Raw genomic sequence first — 18,250 nt, 5'->3', positions numbered from 1 at the left:
TATGAGGTCGATCGATCCAAGAACGATAATAATTTGAAGAAGACATGCTTTTTTAATCAAATTCGTGTGTAAATATAGTATGTGAGAGGATGAAGAAATAGAGTGAATGAAGAGGTTGGGGGGTGCGGGTATTTATAGATGAAATGCTGCCGACAGTACCGAGGAAATTCCGACGGAATACCGACGGCAACAGCTCTTTCCTCGGAATTTCCTCGGAATTTTTAAAATCCCCAACGGCTCTCTAACGGCCATAATATATCCTCGGATATTCGTCGGTGTTTTCCGAGGAATATGACTTCCTCGGTATTTCATCGGTATATTCCGAGGAAATTCGTCAGAATATTCCGAGGATCTCATTTTCCGTCAGAATGTCCGTCAGAATTACGATGTTTTCTTGTAGTGCTTGTTTCGGCCTATGAATCGACTAATATGTATACGATCTATGAAATTTGCCAGGAAAACGTAATAAAAAAGAAGAAAATTGATCTAAAACTCGTCAAAGTTAAAGAGCCGTCGAGTTTGAAAACGCAGAAACCCTAGTAATGTAAAGAGGAAGACGACATGTAAATGGAGCTAACTTCTCACATGCTCTTATACGTGATAGAGCAATCTCCTATGGGCCTCTCAAATCTCATATACCCTCATTGCTTTAAAGAAATATGGAAACCCGAATTTTCTCTTTTTATTTTTGAAATTATTATTAGATTTACAAAATTTGAAATTTTAAAATTTTTAAAATTTTAAATTTCGGATACTACATTATATCATATAGTTTTACTTAGTTGTACTAAATTGTACTTCGTTCTACTAGGTAATACTTATGTTAGTTATGCTGAATTATACTAGGTTATACTGAATTATACTAAGTTATATTGAGTTATACTGAATACTACTAAGGTGTAGTCATACCGAGTTCGACTAAGTTATACTGGGTTATACTAGTTATACTGAGTTATACTTGTAATACAGTGTTCTACTAGTGAGTTAGATATACTGAGTTATACTAGTTATATTGAGTTTTACTAGTTATACTAAGTCATATTTGTAATATTGCGTACTACTAATGTGTTAGGTATACATCATATATAGTGTTATACTAGTTATACTGAGTGCTACTAAAATCAGATGTGAAGATGAAATACATAAAAACGCGAAATATGCCTTAAAGAGAGAGAACAAGATGAACCCTAAATTACAAAAATCCCAGAATCTTCTTTAACAACCCTAAATCGGAAACATACAGAACAAAAAGAAATATAATCCAATCACTATAGATCCAATCATTGTAGATCAAAATCATAGACCTATTGACGCCACATCTTTCTCCTTTTCCGCCATTATCAAAGGCCCAACCGCTGTGATTTCTTCTTTGGTTTTGGTAGTCGGTGACCTTACGACGTTATATCAGGGTTAGCCGCCATATTTTCTAGAGAAAGAGAGAAGAATCGCTGGATATGTTTAAGTTTTGGTGGCTGAAGTTTATAGAGGAAAAAATAAATCGCAAAGAAAAATAGAGAAAAATAAAATGAAAGAGAACTGTCGGCGGCGGCACATTACTAGAAATTAGGTTTGGGAGTAAATCAGTAATTAGCTTAATTTTTTATTTAAAATAAATTAAAATAATATTAAAAATAGACTGAGTCCTTGGGAGATTGCTCTTTCACATTTGGAGGCATGAGAGGAGATGTTTCGTGTAAATGACATAATTACTTTTCATTTAAGTTAAACATTTAAAAACATGTGGTTTTGCTTTTTTCCCACTTTCGAACCCGGGTTAATAGACATAAAAGGGGAGTCTCAACCAGTACACTAAGTAATCTTTGTTGTATCGCTTATAAATGTATAATATATATCTAAAAATAAGTCGCCGATTAAATCCCGCAAAGTCTCTGATTTTTTCATTCAGCGCTAGGCCCAATCCGAGCGTAAGCGTAACGCCTAGCGAGTTTCCTAATATGAGTTAGTAGTAAAAAAAAATTTCTACATATACATATTCATCTATATGGTTATGTTACTACTTACTATTAGGATTGCGCTATAGTTGTACTACAATTATTCCGCATGTGAACCATTTTCTTGAATTAGAAGACCACACGGTTTGAGTTATTTCATTAATCATTATGTGTGTTACTCTACAGCAGGAACCAAAAGAGGGTACCACGAATTGTCAGGACTGAAAGGAATGGTTAAGAGCACGTGTTTGTTTCGAGAGAGGTATTTTTAACTTTTTTTGGTTGATAAAGAAGAATCAGTTTTGGCTTTCGGAAATGAGGAAGGACAGCCACCACGTCGCCCAAAACTGTTCCCACACCTTTATAACTAGGCATGGGCATTTCGGGTATCGGTTCGGTTCGGTTTGGGTATTTCAGGTTTCGGGTAGTTCGGATAGGGGCGGGAGGATCCATTTAGTATTTGACCTATTTTCGGTTCGGTTCGGTTCGAATAGTTTCGGGTTTGGTTCGGTTCGGATAGTAAATGTAGGAACCGGAAAATATCCGGAAAAAGTTCGGTTCTCATTTGGATCGGGTTCAGGTTCGGATAGTTCGGGTAGTTCGGATAATTTGGATAAAATATCGGTTATTTAGGGTAAAATATCAAATAATTAGGATGATTTAGATAAAAAAATTTGGATATTTTAGATTACTTTGGATATTTCGGATAAAACTATCCGGATAGTTTCGGATACTTTCGGGTAGTTTGGATACTTTATAATAATTTAGTTATCCTCAACTATTTTCAGATACTTTTAATAGATTTTAAATTAAAAATATATATTCAGTGATGTTAGATATATATATAATTAATATTTTTATATATTCGGGTACCCGTTTGGTTCTCGGTTCGGTTCGGTTATTTCGGATATAAAAATATAGGAACCGTTCGAGTATTTGAGGATATTAGTCCGGTTCTGATTTCGGTATTTCGGTTCGGTTCCGGTTCGGTTCTTCGGTTCCGGTTATTTTGTCCAGGCCTATGTATAACCATATGCGTCAAACATTAAGCCGAAAAACGTTTAAACCAAAATTTATTATTTTTATTGATGGACAAAGACATTAATTATCATCAAAGTATATGGTTGAATTGAATCCTCAATTATTTAACGTTATAACGTGCTTCATGCGTTTCCAGTTGTTTCTCTATCGCTCTTTTAAAGATTTATCTTTGTACCAACAACCCACCCCCATAATTATTAATCTGAGCAGTCGTTTCTCGCTCGCATACATTGTCAAAATTCTAAGATCCTCCCACGGTATGGATACTGTAGTTAAACTACGTACTATGTGCATGGTTAATTAATTACTGAGTTAAAATTATATATAGAATGTACTATGCGATGGAAACCAAAGTTTATGCTAAATTAGTATATTTAATAATAGCATAACTGATACAACCATAAAGAAGTTAGATCCGTAAAAAACATTGGTTTGGAGTGTGCGTGACTCCAAAATGGATTATGATTATGGTGAATTAAAAATAATTAAGAGTTTAGTTTATTGTGCACTGCAAGTTACTTGATAAATATATTTAAAAGTTACTTTTACGATTTCACCTAATCTAGAGATATCTCCTGGTGGAAAAAAAAAACAATAACAGTCTTACCAAATAAGGAAAGGATAGATTCCTTAAAATTGGCAATCTGGTAAATTGAACGGTTGAGATTTGTAAAACAGCTTATCATCAAATCTATCAAAATTATTGAATAAGAGATGTAGATTGGTGAGTGGTTGAATATGTGACAATTGACGTAACCCCACTGTCCCTCTGTCTCCATTAAGGTTTCTCTCTCTTACTCGAAATAAATAAATAAAAATAGTAGCTAGTTGGCATATGTTGCCAAAAAAAAAAAAGCTAGTTGGCATATTGGACCCATTCTTGATTTTGGACCTCGACGTGTAAACATCACACCCTCTCTCTTATTCTTTATTTCATTGACTATATACATTTACTCAATTGTTTATGTTTTTAATTTAAAATTATTTGTTTATGTTGTGGTCTAGATTATCTTTATGTTCCTCCAACTAGTTGGAATTGAAGATGCAATCCCATTACTAAAAGAAAAGATCGAGGACTGAATGTGTGAGACTGGTTAAAACTTTGATGATATGTGATAATAGTCTTTATTTTCAGAAAAGGGCTAAACGATCTTTACGAAGGAAAAAACGATAGAGAAAGGGTTGTCCTGAATCTTTAAACGACGTGTACAGAGAAACAAATATTTCACACGTTGTAGATATGTACGGCGAGATCCAAGATCCCAAAGTACAAAAAAAATCCCTGACCGTTAGATTTTTTCATACTGGGATCACACGAGGGACCTATGTATTAATAATTGCTGTCGCTAAATGCCAAAACGACATAAATTAGAAAGAAAAACTTGACCTCTAATTATTACTTAGGAACGGTGATGGTATGTCGCTACATAAAGCAACGTATAATGTTTATATGTGGACCGGTTGATTATTTGATAAGATTTGTTGTCAATTGAATGCTTGAAGGGAGGAAGCGAATATCTTGAGTGTTATATGATTTCGTGATTAAAAAACCTTTCTTATATTGTTCATGATTAATGCAAATTTACAAAATTGTTTCATTTTCATAAGATCCTTTTTTTTTTTTTTGAAAAAGGGCATTTCATAAGATACTTTGTATAGTGTTTTATTGGATGTAGCCACTTTATCCCGTCTACTACGGTTCCGCCTCATTTTTAATTTCATTTTTTTAAAATCAAAATATGCATATATGAATTCGTCGTGTCTAATTTTCTTAGTTATGTCATGAGTCTCATGACTAGATAATAAGAGGAAGGTTTGGAGTTTTTAGTTTTGTTGGCATATACCTTGAGCACAAAAACAATACTATAGAGAGAAAACAATTGAACAACAACACAAGTTTTGTCGCTATTCGCAGTTTTGCGATAAATTGTGGTACATACGTTTATTATGGAGAACATAATTTCTTTGATAATCATTAGTTGCTGGTCAGTGGACATATGTAATTATTATTAGTATTACTTTTTGTTAAAAAGGTTAACCTAATTAAACGCAAAAAGCAGCTTCAGATGGGTTTTTCATTATGAACCAAAGTATAGTAAGAGAAAGGAGGACCTGATGGTAGAGGACAAATTCTCAGAAGAGAGGAATCTGTTAGTCGAGTTTGGGTAAGTAAGACCAACGTCTCAAATTCTGCAAGTTTGCTTTTAGGTTTTTAGGAGGTTGTCTTCTTGAGTCCTCTTTATTACATCACTAACTTTTTGTGACATCCCTCGTCTTCGGTAGTTTCTTTTGTTTTTTAGCGCTGCATGCTCTAAATGCATCTTAACCAGGTAGTTTTATGTTACATTCATATGTGATCAGAATATATAACAAGTGACTAAACTAAAAACATATATTGACAGTATCCTATGGCACTGCAAAAGTATGACACGCATACATACCCATTGTGTTGCTGTTATGAACATCAGATAGGACAAATAGTCAAAATAGTTCAACAAACCTCTGCATAAATTACATACATCAAAATGAAGGCCATGGATTGTCTGGACTAGGATTTACCATGGTGGACATATTTATATCAACGTATTTGATGCTAATTAATTTAATATTTAAACATTAATATATATATATATATATATATATTATTTTATTTTTGTCATCGATTTAACAGTTTTGACTCTACAAACCAAATAAATAACTTTCTCCTCCCTCGGTTTTTAAATGTAAGATGTTTTAGATAAAACCCATTTATTAAGAAAATTATTTTTTATCTAAAATATAAATTAAAACTATAAATTAAAACTATTCAACCAATTACAAAATAAAACTATTAAATTTGATTCGTTACACAGATTTTGATAAAGTTAAAGGTACTTAGAAATATAAAAACATCTTAATTATTGGAACATAAAATCTCTTTTAAACATCTTACATTTTAGAACAGAGGGAGTATTAACTGATATACATTTCCTTTTGTCTTTTTAAACTAACGTACACAATAAATCGACTGATTACTAATAATGCTAGTAGGATGCTGCAAAATTTCATAGGTTGACTTTTGTATTTTATTATTGACGATACTATCTCATTCTTCTATCCTCTCTTATTTTGTCGACGATAAGGCTGTCGCATTTAAATAACGTTTTTTTGGAAAGAATAACGTACACTTGTTAATTAAGAAGAACTTATAATCATTAGACCCAAAAAGATCTTATAATCTTAGTCTTACAGACACTTCTACATTAATCGAGCATACATTAACAATTTATTCGGCAATGAATAGTACAATATTTGAAGGAATTATAAAAACATAGAAACTACTCTTCAACCAGTCTCAATATGCATACATTCTTTAAGGTTTGACATTGGGGTTTATTGATATTAAAACATCATTAAATATAAATTTCCTTAAACTCTACATGCTGCCTTATATGTTTTTAAAAACTTGATGAATTGATCAAAACTCAAAAGATGTATAAGATGATATCCAAATAGCAATATGTTAGGGGAAACCAATGGTATTTTGTAACATATACGAGGTCTGTACCTAGAACTAGAAGGTTACAACATGGCATCATCCCTCATGTTTTTTCTACCCCTGATCACTTTTAACTTCTTTACCTATTTGATGGCATTATATGTTCATGACTTGAACTAGATCGAGTTTATTAAATGAAAAAAATCATTTACATTTTATGTTCTACTAACGAGCTGAATTTACAACATTTTTTTTTGAACAACTTGCTGAATTTACAACATTAAAGTATAGAACTCATCGTACAGCCTCTCCAATATTTAATCAACAAAAAGAAAACTAACATACATATACGATACATCGGCAAGGCAAGTACATTTATATTATTATTTTTTAAGAAATTAATTAAAGAAGAGAAACTTGAAAAGGCAAATAAAGGGCAAGTGTATCCAATGCAACCTTCACAGTGTACACGTCCCACGTTCTTTTTCTTCCCTCTTTTAGAACCTCTCTCTCTCTCTCTCTCTCCCCCCTCCAATCTCGCCACTTATCCTCTCTCTCTCTCATCTATTCTCTCTATCTCACCGGAAAAAGAAAACACCGATTCAATACGACGCTGTTAGAACACGACCATGTTGGATCTCAGTCTTGGTATGTTCTCTAACTATGGAGAAGATCAAGATCGCAAAGTACCATTTGTCTCAACCGCCGGTGACGAAGAATATAACATCTCCTCTTCGTCTTCCAAAGATTCCGTCGCCGGAAAAGATTTCATCACCTTTGGGATTCTCAAACGCGACGATGATGTCGTTCCTCCTCCTCCTCCTTCTAGAGAAACCGGAGATCTTTTCCCCGTGGCTGATGCTCGCCGGAACATTGAGTTCGCCGCAGACGACGGTCACTGGTTGAGACTGTCGTCTTTACAGAGGAACAAGCAGCAAGTGGCAAAGAAGAGCAGAAGAGGACCAAGGTCACGAAGCTCCCAGTATCGTGGCGTCACTTTTTACCGTCGCACCGGTCGTTGGGAATCTCATATTTGGTATTACATAAATTAATTAATTTGTTTTGTTTAGTTTTTGACAATTAATTCCATCCAATTATTGCTATATAATTGTAAATCCCTAATTTATGTTCTTGGACTTGATGATTTTGTAGGGATTGTGGAAAGCAAGTTTATTTGGGTAAGTATATACTTATATCAAACCCTTTCTAATTATTTCGTCTTCTTAATTACGTCGTGTGTGTGTGTCTGTCTATGTATAGGCATAAACGATGATTTTCTAACTATCGTATTCCTGTTATAAACTTTTATATTTTGTCTGACAGCATCTGTTAACAAGTAAATGTTAGGATTTTTTTTTTTTTTACAAAACGTCAACCACTGCAATTTATTTTAAATATACCTATATTTTTATGTAAAAGACAAAACATAGTAGACTATTACAGCTCATTTCCGATGTTTGTTACTTCTACCGTACACGTTTTATTGAACACAAACTTGTTTTTTTTTTCTTTGCTTAAAACACAAACGTGTTGATTGTATCAACTATCATTCTTCTGTTTTTAACCTAATGTTCTGTTTCAACAGGCGGGTTTGATACTGCCTACGCAGCAGCAAGGTAAAAGGATATATATATATGATATTATGTGTGACAACATTCGCCGCTATAGTATGGTTTAATTTTGTAAAATTACACATTATTGTTTGAAGATACATTAAAGAAATATTAGTTGATTATTAATAATTGAATATAAATATGTATACCAGGGCCTACGACCGAGCTGCTATCAAATTCCGTGGTCTCGACGCAGATATCAACTTCGTTGTGGAGGATTACAAACAAGACCTCGATAAGGTTATACATATAAGTGTATATTATATATACAAACGTGATAAATACGTTCTTTTGAATATATAAAGCTGAATTAGCTATTTGTATATTTTTGTTTTTAGTTTTGTCGAACTAATTGTGGGTCTTAAATTCTCAATTACATTTATATAGATGAAGAATTTGAATAAAGTGGAGTTCGTGCAAACACTTAGGCGAGAAAGTGCGAGTTTCGGAAGAGGAAGTTCCAAATATAAAGGCTTGACTCTTCAAAAATGCACCCAACTCAAAACTCATCACGATCAGATTCATCTCTTCCAAAACAGGTACCGTTACTCTCATCTAACCAACACTTCACTGAAAACATTTTAGTACTTTCGTAATTGTTACACACATGCAATCTTATCTTAATTTTGAAGATCCTTAATTAACAAATTTAATATTTACTCAGACACGTTTAAAACTGTTGTCTGATTACTTAGCTGAATTTTACTATTTATTATGATAAAAAAACCTTCGGAAAAACTTCCCACTCGGTTGATGGAATATGAATGGAACGGCAATATTCCTCTAACCACTTGCCTTCTGTTCGTCCATATTCTATTTGTTTTATTCTATTGCTTGCCATTATAAAGCCCAACACTCACTTTTTAAAAGATAGCATTTAGCTCTACAAAATTTCATAGTTACTAAGAAAAGTTAGAACAAACTTAAACATTTGTTTACATATTCTAAAGGAAAACTATTTTTTTCAGCTTGATCCAATCAGGTGATGATATCACATGTCTTTAGTTTTTTGTTCAAAAGTTTAATATGACAAATAGTAATAGCAATAACAGCTTTTACAAATTGAAATAGATTTTACAACTTAAAAACGGCATTATATAACTTGGCAAATACTAATAATAACATTATATTTCAAACTTGTTTATAAAATTTTAAAATTGATCTAAGAACCATTTTTACTCATTTTGTTAAGATATCAACATGGTTGAACATAATCTATTTTAAAAACTTAGGTCACACTAAACAAAACTGTTATGAAACTTTGAGCAGTATAAAAAGACTTTGAGTAGTATACGATCTTTTCTACTCAATTTTATTTTCCTAAGTGAATCGTATGGATAGTGTTATGTTACACGAAGTTTTACTTATTCCCAGAGCCGTGCGAAGGTTTAATGGGGCCTGAGGCGAATATAAAAATGGGCCCCTTTATAAATTTTTTTTTATCATAGTACAATATATATTTGAAAAAAAAAATATTAAGACAATAACTTTAAAAAACTAAGACAAAATTTTTCTTCCCTTTTTTTCAATAAACTCTTTAATCAAATTATCATAATCTAGATTCCTAACTAATTCTCTCTCGATCAATATAATTGCTAGACCATTTAACCTTTCTTGTGACATGGTTGATCGAAGATAAGACTTTATTAGCTTTAACTTGGAAAAGCTTCTTTCAGCAGTGGCGACAGAAACTGGAATCGTCAATAATATTTGATAAGCAATCCATGAGTTTGAAAACTAAAAAAATAAAAAAATTCACCACTTTAACAAAACTGATGATAATATAAGAGACACCTGTAGCACAGTATTGAGAACCAAGAAAGAAGACGTGTGTGCTTGCTTGAGAAAGATTGATGTGAACATTGCACGTAGAATACTTAGGAATATATACGAACCAAATATATTAAGTATAACTGCACTTTTTCCTTTTTATTTAGGAGTTTGACATATAAAACATATATTCCTTTTTTCAATTTGGAAAATTGACAATAAAATAAAATACTCATTTTTTAAAAAAGCAATGTAGATAATTGAACTTGTATTGAATAATAAATGGCAAACTTAAACCAATATACTACTATTAATTTTTGGAAATTTAGGGCCTTAAAAAAACTATATATTTTGGGGGCCCTAGGCGAAAGCCTTTTTGGATACACTTGAAGCACAGCTCTGTTATTCCCCTAAAACTAATACCAAGCTAAAGTCATTTATGTTACAGATTTTTTTATTTGCAAACTTTTTGTTTTGAAAAAAATGGAGGTAGTAGTTAGTCGCTTTTGTTTACGAGTTTGATACTTGTCCTATCGGGGACGATTTTCCTTTAATCTAGTTTAAATGTCACAGATGAACACATTATTAACAAAATAAAATGAAACCAAAGACTTATTCTTATGTTGTAAATAACTCTGAGATATTATACGTGCATGAAAATTCACAGAGGATGGGATGCAGCAGCGATCAAATACAATAATGAGTTGGGAAAGGGAGGAGTCATGAAGTCTGGTGCTCCTATTAAAGGTAATGGATAAGTCTGGGCCACAATGTTTACATATTGTAAGGTTGACTGATGAAGTTAGGTGAAACCAATTTATATAACCCTTACCATAAATGTCACATTGACTTTTGATTAGATCAAGCAAACCCTAGCAGCTAACCTTTTTTACTTTGTCTTTTAGCAACTTCAGTATATCTGATTCATTAACATTTGTTTTCTTTTCTCCTTCAGGAAATATTCACAATGATCTTGAATTAAGTCTTGGCATTTCATCATCATCGCAAAATATAAAGCTGACAACAAGCGACTACTACAAAGGTATTAACCATTCCACGATGGGTTTATTCGGTAAGCACTCACCGATCTATTTACCGGTGACGACCATGAACCCTTTAAAGACAGTTGCAGCATCATCAGGATTCCCTTTTATCACCATGACCACATCCTCCTCTTCCTCCATGTCCACTAGTTTTGATCCATAAGATCGATCTATACTACTCTATTTTAAGTGTTTTGTTTATTCTTCTGATTTTTTGTATATCGAACATAAATTTGGTCCATAATTAATGAGTGATAAATATTAAACGTATTTGTTCTAACTTCAACTCGAATATGCGCCAAACTTTGTTATCACAAAGATGTGACTGCAATAATGGGTTATAAGAAAATATAATGTTATGAATTGTGACGAGTGTATTAATTTTCTTCACAAGTATAGTATTATCTTTTATCTTGGCTGTCCTTTTTATAACTAATATGGGAACGTTTTGAAAACATGTATGGAATAAGTTATAATTGTTAAACTAATGGGATTGTGAAATGTAATATCTTGCATATTTACATTGTTTTATCTATTTATTCATGTGCATTTTCATCATATAGATTAGGATTTAGCCATGTCTATGTTGCATTTTGCATACATATGCCTCTATTAGGTATTGCAGTACCACATGGAGTTCTTGCAGACATTTGGGTGCGTTTGGAGCTCAAAAGAGGTGATTAAGGTGATCATTGGACGAGCAATGCATGGAAGCGACGTACCGGAGCGACGCCATGAACTCGCTCGCCATTTACGCTTCAGAGCGACCTCCTAGAGCGACAAGGCGAAGTCGCTCCAGCTCCTAGAGTGACCTCACCACAGTGACACCCAGAGGTCGCTCGGGTTGTGTCGATTTGAGAGCGACGAACAAGCCGGGAGCGACCCCCTAGAGCGACACCCTAAGGTCGCTCGCGTTTGTGGTTTCTGAGCAAGTCGGGAGCGACGTCTTCAGAGCGACACAGCCAGGTCGCTCGCGAGGAGACGACCCGGGAGCGACGTCTTCGGAGCGACACAGCCAGGTCGCTCGCAAAGAAACGACCCGGGAGCGACCTCTCGCAGCGACGTGCCGAGGTCGCTCCGCGCCTATTTGTTTGGCCGAATTCATGTTTTCTCAAGGGTCTTTTGGTCATTTCATTAAGCGTGTTTTTACTTTTCAAGACCTATATTTTAAGTACCTTTGGGGAGCCACCAAGGGAGAATCTCTTTTCTGGAGAACAACTAGTAAAAACTTCTTTTGATTCAGATTTCATTGCTTTCATATTGTGTTCTTGTTGATTTCTTATCTATTTTCTCTACATGATTAATCTGAAATCCAATATGGGTTTAAGAGTAATCATGGAGATTAGTGAGTAATCACCTTTTGAATTCATGGGTTAGGGAGATTAAGGGTGATTAGGTTAGTTCTAGGATGTTTTAGTGTAGATCATTCTTGTTCCTTACTAGTAGAGTATTCATAATGCATCTTCTGAGTTGGCTACTCAAAAGTTGATCAATAGGCATTTTCCACCCAAAAGGTGTTTGATGAAATGCCTGAGACAACTCTCTTTGGCTTTTAGTATACTTTGCCAAAGACATTTGTTGTTAAAGATGCTAAGATAGCTAATAGACTTGTTAGTAATGATTGCTTTCACATTATTCAACCAAAGACATTTGATGTTTGAGATATGTTAGCAAATGAGCATTCATCTAGACATAGAGCTTGCTTAGAATTGTGTCTAGGCTTAAGGTCGATAGTTTGATTGATCATTTGCCATCCTTAGTTCGATACTTGATCACCCAAGGTCTAATCCCTATGCCCATGAGTTCTTTTTTCCCTTAGTCAAGAAAGTATCATTCTGTAATTGCTTTCTAGTATTAGTAGTAGTTTAAAACCCATCTAAATCATTGGTTGCACTTAGATTAAGTGAGTACTTGCATTCTCGGTGCTTTGATATCCTTCAGAACTGGTTCGATAATCATTTATACTACAACATTTGTCTTAGGAGCCTTGAAAACTCTTAACATCAAATTGGCGCCGTTGCCAAATTCTGAGTAGATTTAAACATTTGAGATTTAGTCACTTGCTTGAGACTAAGTCATTTTAATTTTGTTCTGTTACTGATTCTTCTTCTTCACCTACCTTTCACTTTCAGGTGTATGAACTTGAGGAGCAGGGGTCCATCAAACCTAGTTCCAATAGTAGCAGACATTAGAGCTTTAGAGAGGGAGTGTGCTAGAGCTAGAAGAGAAGAAGAACAACAAGCCCACTTGCAGAGATTGGATATTGATATGGCAGATCAACCGCAAGGAGCAGAACACCAACCGCGGGCAGCTCGACCCATTGGTACTTATGACCGGCCCAATATTCATGGTCATAGACTGGGAATCCAAACACCGGCTGTGGCAGCCAACAACTTTGAGGTCAAGTCAGGACTCCTCAACGTGATCGAGAATAACAAATATCATGGCTTGGCTTTAGAGGACCCATTCGATCACTTGGACAAGTTCGACAGCTACTGTGGGTTGTCAAAAACCAATGGTGTGTCCGAAGATGCCTTAAAGCTCAAGCTATTCCCTTTCTCTTTGGGGGATAAGGCACGACAGTGGGAGAAGTCTCTACCCAGCGACTCTATCACCACTTGGGATGATTGCAAGAGAGCATTCTTGGAGAAGTTCTTCTCTACTTCAAGAACTGCTAAGCTGAAAAATGAGATTTCCAGTTTTCAACAGAAGAACTTGGAAGGCTTCAGTGAAGCCTGGGAGAGATTCAAGGGCTACCAAGCTCAATGCCCACACCATGGTTTCTCTAAGGAGAGTTTGCTGAGCATATTCTACCCTGGTGCTCTTCCTAAGTACAGGGCCAGACTGGATACAGCTAGCAATGGGTTCTTATTGGGGAGAACTGAGGAAGATGCAAAGGAGCTGGTTGACAACATGGTAAAGAGTGATGCAGTCTACAGTGGAGACCACGATAGAGGCAGTCGAACAGATGATAAGCAGATGAGAAATGAGTTGAAAGCTCTACAGGATAAGATAGACATCCTCCTTGCTGATAAAGCCACCCAAGAGCAGCTGCACTTTGTTGGTAACCCAAGCCAAGAGACACCACCTGTTGTCCATGAGGTAGAGGGTTTGGAAGGTCAGGAAGAGCTGTGTTTCATCAACAACAATGGTAGCTGGTACAAAAAAGAGCCCAACTTTCAGTACAACAACTACCAACAGAAATCCTATCCCAACAACCAACAAAGTGGTTATCCGCCTAGAAACAACCAGCAAGACAACTATCAGCCTCAGTAAAATCCCTCGTCTGATTCCTCTGCTCCTCAAGAGAGCAGCACTGATACCTTACTGAAACAAATCTTGGAGTCTCAGACTAGAAGTGAGAAGCATGTTGGTTATGAGTTGAAGAACCTTCATTCCAAGATTGATGGGAGCTACAATGAGCTCAACAACATGTTCTCACATCTTGCTTCTACAGTCAAGAATTTAGAGAATCAGTTTGCTTCCATAAACACTCACCAGAATCGCCAGCAAGGATCTCTACCTAGAAAATCTGACCAAAACCCCAAGGAGGCCAAAGCTATCACCCTTAGGAGTGGTAAGCAGTTACCTCCTACAACCCTCACCAGGGATGCTGAGAAACTAGGTGAGGAGGTGACCATCAACTTAGATGATGAAGTGGTGATTGTTGATGAGAAAATCAATGATGAAATCTTGGAGAAGATTGTGGAAGCTAAAGGTAAAGGAAAGGTTGGGGAAGAAAAGAAAACAGTGAAAGATGCTGAAGTTGTTGTTCCAGCAAGTGAGAATTCTTTTGTTCCTCCTCCCTATGAACCCAAACTTCCATTCCCTAGTAGATTCAAGAGGCAGCTGCTAGAGAAGTACAAAGCTCTGTTTGAGAAGCAAATGAGTGAGGCTCAGGTTGCAATGCCCATCATCGATGCTTTCATGTTGATTCCTCAATACAACAGGTTCCTGAAAGATGTTGTAGCTGCAAAGAAGAAGGAGATGGAAGGCATGATGATTCTTACCCATGAGTGCAGTGCCATCATCCAGAGGCTTGATGTTCCAGAGAAGTTAGAGGATCCAGGATGCTTCACACTACCTTGTGCTCTTGGACCTATGGTATTTGAGAAATGTCTCTGCGATTTGGGAGCTAGTGTCAGCTTGATGCCTTTATCTATTGCAAAGAAGCTTGGATTCACTCAGTACAAAAAGTGTAGAATCTCTCTGGTGTTAGCTGATCATTCAGTGAAGTACCCTGTGGGCATCTTAGAGGACCTCCCTGTGAAGATTGGAAGGTATGAGATACCTACAGATTTTGTGGTGCTTGAGATGGATGAGGAGGCTCAAGACCCATTGATTCTTGGAAGGCCATTCTTAGCTACAGCAGGAGCAATTGTTAATGTGAAAGAGGGCACGATTGATCTCCATTTAGGTAAAGGGCATGTTCTCCACTTTGACATCAAGGGGAAAATGAAGAAACCAACTGTGTTCGGGCAAGCCTTCTACATTGAAGAGATGGACACTTTTACTGATGAGCACCTTGAAGAGTTACCACCTGAGGACGAGGAAGAGGGAGCATCTCCCTCTACTCATTCCCCATAGAAGGTAACCCACTACTTTCCCTTGTATATACCATTTCGTTTTTGCATATTAGTTTTCTCTTTTTGGGTATCTCTCTCTCCTTGACAACACAGAGACTGTGTCATTTAAGTTTGGGGGAGGTACCAAGTATTTGATCATGTTTGCTTTGATGTTGTTTCATTGAGTCACGCATTGCATACCTATTTGCATAAAAAAAAATCATTTAGTTTGCATCATTTGCATTTCTAGGAGAGTCTAGAGCATATAGGTTGCATTTATTTGCATTGGGAGCAATGATTTGAAATACCTTGTAAAGAACATTACTTTGCACCTGAGTAGCTTATGCACCTCTCAAAAAGACTTGTATGCTTCGAGCCTTGAAAACTCTTCCTGAAACTTGTTGATTGCTGAAACTCAACCTTTGAAGCCAATTACAACCTTGTTTGAACTGAACGAACTTAATGCTTCTTGCTTATGGTCCCTTGTGTACTGAGTCATGGATATACACACTTGAGTTGTCACATCCTTTATGCCAATCTTTTTGACAAACTCGAGTGGTACACCATTCCCAAAACCCTTCCCTCCTTTTGAGCTTTCATTATTTGATGAGTGAAGCCTTTTTCGGAAAGCCTTACATGTGCATAATGTTGAGAGTATCGAGAACGACAATGCTTGGTCTTCACTCTTGCTTGATTAGGCACTCTATTGTCTAGCTATAGATGGGGGTGAGTGTTGTGACTATGGTTTGGAAGCATGAAAAGTTCGAAAGAAAAGAATAGACTCTTTGTATTTAAATGGATAATTTTATTGGAATTAATAGATAAACGTCTAGCTCGAGTTCATGAAAAGTCTTGGCCCCCGAAAAAAAAAAAAAAATGGTTAGCAAAGTTGTTTAGAGGTAAGATTTGTTTAGAAGTTGAAAAAATCCTTTATAGATTTCAATGAAAAAGAGTTTTATGTGCAAAATATTCTTGGGATCTTTTGGTGAGAGATGGGAGTTGGGTTTGACATTGAGAAGTGATTGTGTAACTTGTATGTTTGGGAAAATGGTAGAACAATGGAGATTGAGCATTGTATGCATGAGTTGGTCATTTTCTTAGATATATTATGTGCAATGTCAAGGCTATTTGTTTTGAGAGTAAACCACTTTAAAAGATCATGAATTTTGAACCTCCTGACCCACTTGAATAAAAGTCTTTCCTTACTCAACCAAATGATTTGGACCAATTGACCATTTGCAAGAATTCACTTAATGTTTTATGCTTAATGAATGTGAGGGTTGGTTGATTTGAATGTGTGGATGCTTGATGATGAGTATAGGGGCAAAAGGAATTGAGATAGGCCTAGAGAAGCTAGAGTGTAATAAGAGAGTGTGCTCAGGTTGGATTAGATGTTGAGTTGAGTGCTAGTTGTCTTTCTTTTGGCTATGAGCTCCCCACCTTAAAACCTCTCTCCCTATGAGTTCTAGAAAGTTCACTTGTGGACAAGTAAAAGAACAAGTTTGGGGGAGTTGAAATCTTGCATAATTACATTGTTTTATCCATTTATTCATGTGCATTTTCATCATATACATTAGGATTTAGCCATGTCTAGGTTGCATTTTGCATACATATGTCTCAATTAGGTATTGGAGTACCACATGGAGTTCTTGGAGACATTTGGGTGCGTTTGGAGCTCAAAAGAGGTGATTATGGTGATCATTGGACGAGCAATGCATGGGAGCGACCTACCGGAGCGATGCCATGAACTCACTCGCCATTTACGTTTCAGAGCGACCTCCTAGAGCGACAAGGCGAAGTCGCTCCAGCTCCTAGAGCGACCTCACCACAGCGACACCCAGAGGTCGCTCGGGTTATCTCGATTTGAGAGCGACGAACAAGTCGGCAGCGACCCCTTAGAGCGACACCCTAGGTCGCTCGCGTTTGTGGTTTCTGAGCAAGCCGGGAGCGACGTCTTCAGAGCGACACAGCCAAGTCGCTCGCGAGGAGACGACCCGGGAGCGACGTCTTCGGAGCGACACAGCCAGGTCGCTCGCGAAGAAATGACCCGGGAGCAACCTCTCGCAGCGACGTGCCGAGGTCGCTCCGCGCCTATTTGTTTGGTTGAATTCATGTTTTTTCAAGGGCCTTTTGGTCATTTCATTATGCACGTTTTTACTTTTCAAGACCTATGTTTTAATTACCTTTGGGGAGCCACCAAGGGAGAATCTCTTTTCTGGAGAACAACTAGTAAAAACTTCTTTTGATTCAGATTTCATTGCTTTCATCTTGTGTTCTTGTTGATTTCTTATCTATTTTCTCTACATGAATAATCTGAAATCCAATATGGGTTTAAGAGGAATCATGGAGATTAGTGAGTAATCACCTTTTGAATTCATGGGTTAGGGAGATTAGGTTAGTTCTAGGATGTTTTAGTGTAGATCATTCTTGTTTCTTGCTAGTAGAGTATTCATAATGCATCTTCTGAGTTGGCCACTCAAAAGTTGATCAATAGGCATTTCCCACCCAAAAGGTGTTTGATGAAATGCCTGAGACAACTCTCCTAGGCTTTTAGTATACTTTGCCAAAGACATTTGTTGTTAAAGATGCTAAGATAGCTAATAGACTTGTTAGTAATGATTGCTTTCACATTATTCAACCAAATACATTTGATGTTTGAGATATGTTAGCAAATGAGCATTCATCTAGACATAGAGCTTGCTTAGAATTGTGTCTAGGCTTAAGGTCGATAGTTTGATTGATCATTTGCCATCCCTAGTTCGATACTTGATCACCCAAGGTCTAATCC

General features: G+C 36.1%; 1 protein-coding gene and 1 non-coding gene across 2 annotated transcripts; one reads left to right on the top strand and one right to left on the bottom strand.

Moving 5' to 3' along the window:
* The first annotated feature begins 6,662 nt into the window (after positions 1-6,662).
* LOC106439870 (AP2-like ethylene-responsive transcription factor SMZ) lies at positions 6,663-11,177 on the top strand. The gene is made up of 7 exons (XM_013881405.3): positions 6,663-7,507; positions 7,624-7,649; positions 8,057-8,087; positions 8,237-8,324; positions 8,472-8,623; positions 10,522-10,601; positions 10,810-11,177. The coding sequence occupies exons 1-7, from the start codon at positions 7,101-7,103 to the stop codon at positions 11,058-11,060; spliced, it is 1,035 nt and encodes a 344-aa protein (XP_013736859.1). The 5' UTR covers positions 6,663-7,100; the 3' UTR covers positions 11,061-11,177.
* A 2,396-nt stretch (positions 11,178-13,573) lies between these two features.
* On the bottom strand, positions 13,574-13,680 carry LOC125592062. Its single transcript, XR_007327912.1, has one exon. It is a non-coding gene; the product is annotated as a small nucleolar RNA R71 (small nucleolar RNA).
* Positions 13,681-18,250: the final 4,570 nt, after the last annotated feature.

The sequence above is a fragment of the Brassica napus genome, chromosome C8, assembly GCF_020379485.1.
Source record: "Brassica napus cultivar Da-Ae chromosome C8, Da-Ae, whole genome shotgun sequence".
Lineage (NCBI taxonomy): Eukaryota > Viridiplantae > Streptophyta > Magnoliopsida > Brassicales > Brassicaceae > Brassica > Brassica napus.
Note: the sequence above shows the minus strand (reverse complement) of the source record. Positions and strands in the feature narration are given on the sequence as shown.

Excerpts from the sequence above, each read along its gene's own strand:
- LOC106439870 (XM_013881405.3), top strand. The coding sequence starts at position 7,101 with ATGTTGGATCTCAGTCTTGGTATGTTCTCTAACTATGGAGAAGATCAA. Across the intron at positions 7,650-8,056 it reads TGGAAAGCAAGTTTATTTGG|GCGGGTTTGATACTGCCTAC; the intron begins GTAAGTATATAC and ends CTGTTTCAACAG. Across the intron at positions 8,088-8,236 it reads ACTGCCTACGCAGCAGCAAG|GGCCTACGACCGAGCTGCTA; the intron begins GTAAAAGGATAT and ends TATGTATACCAG.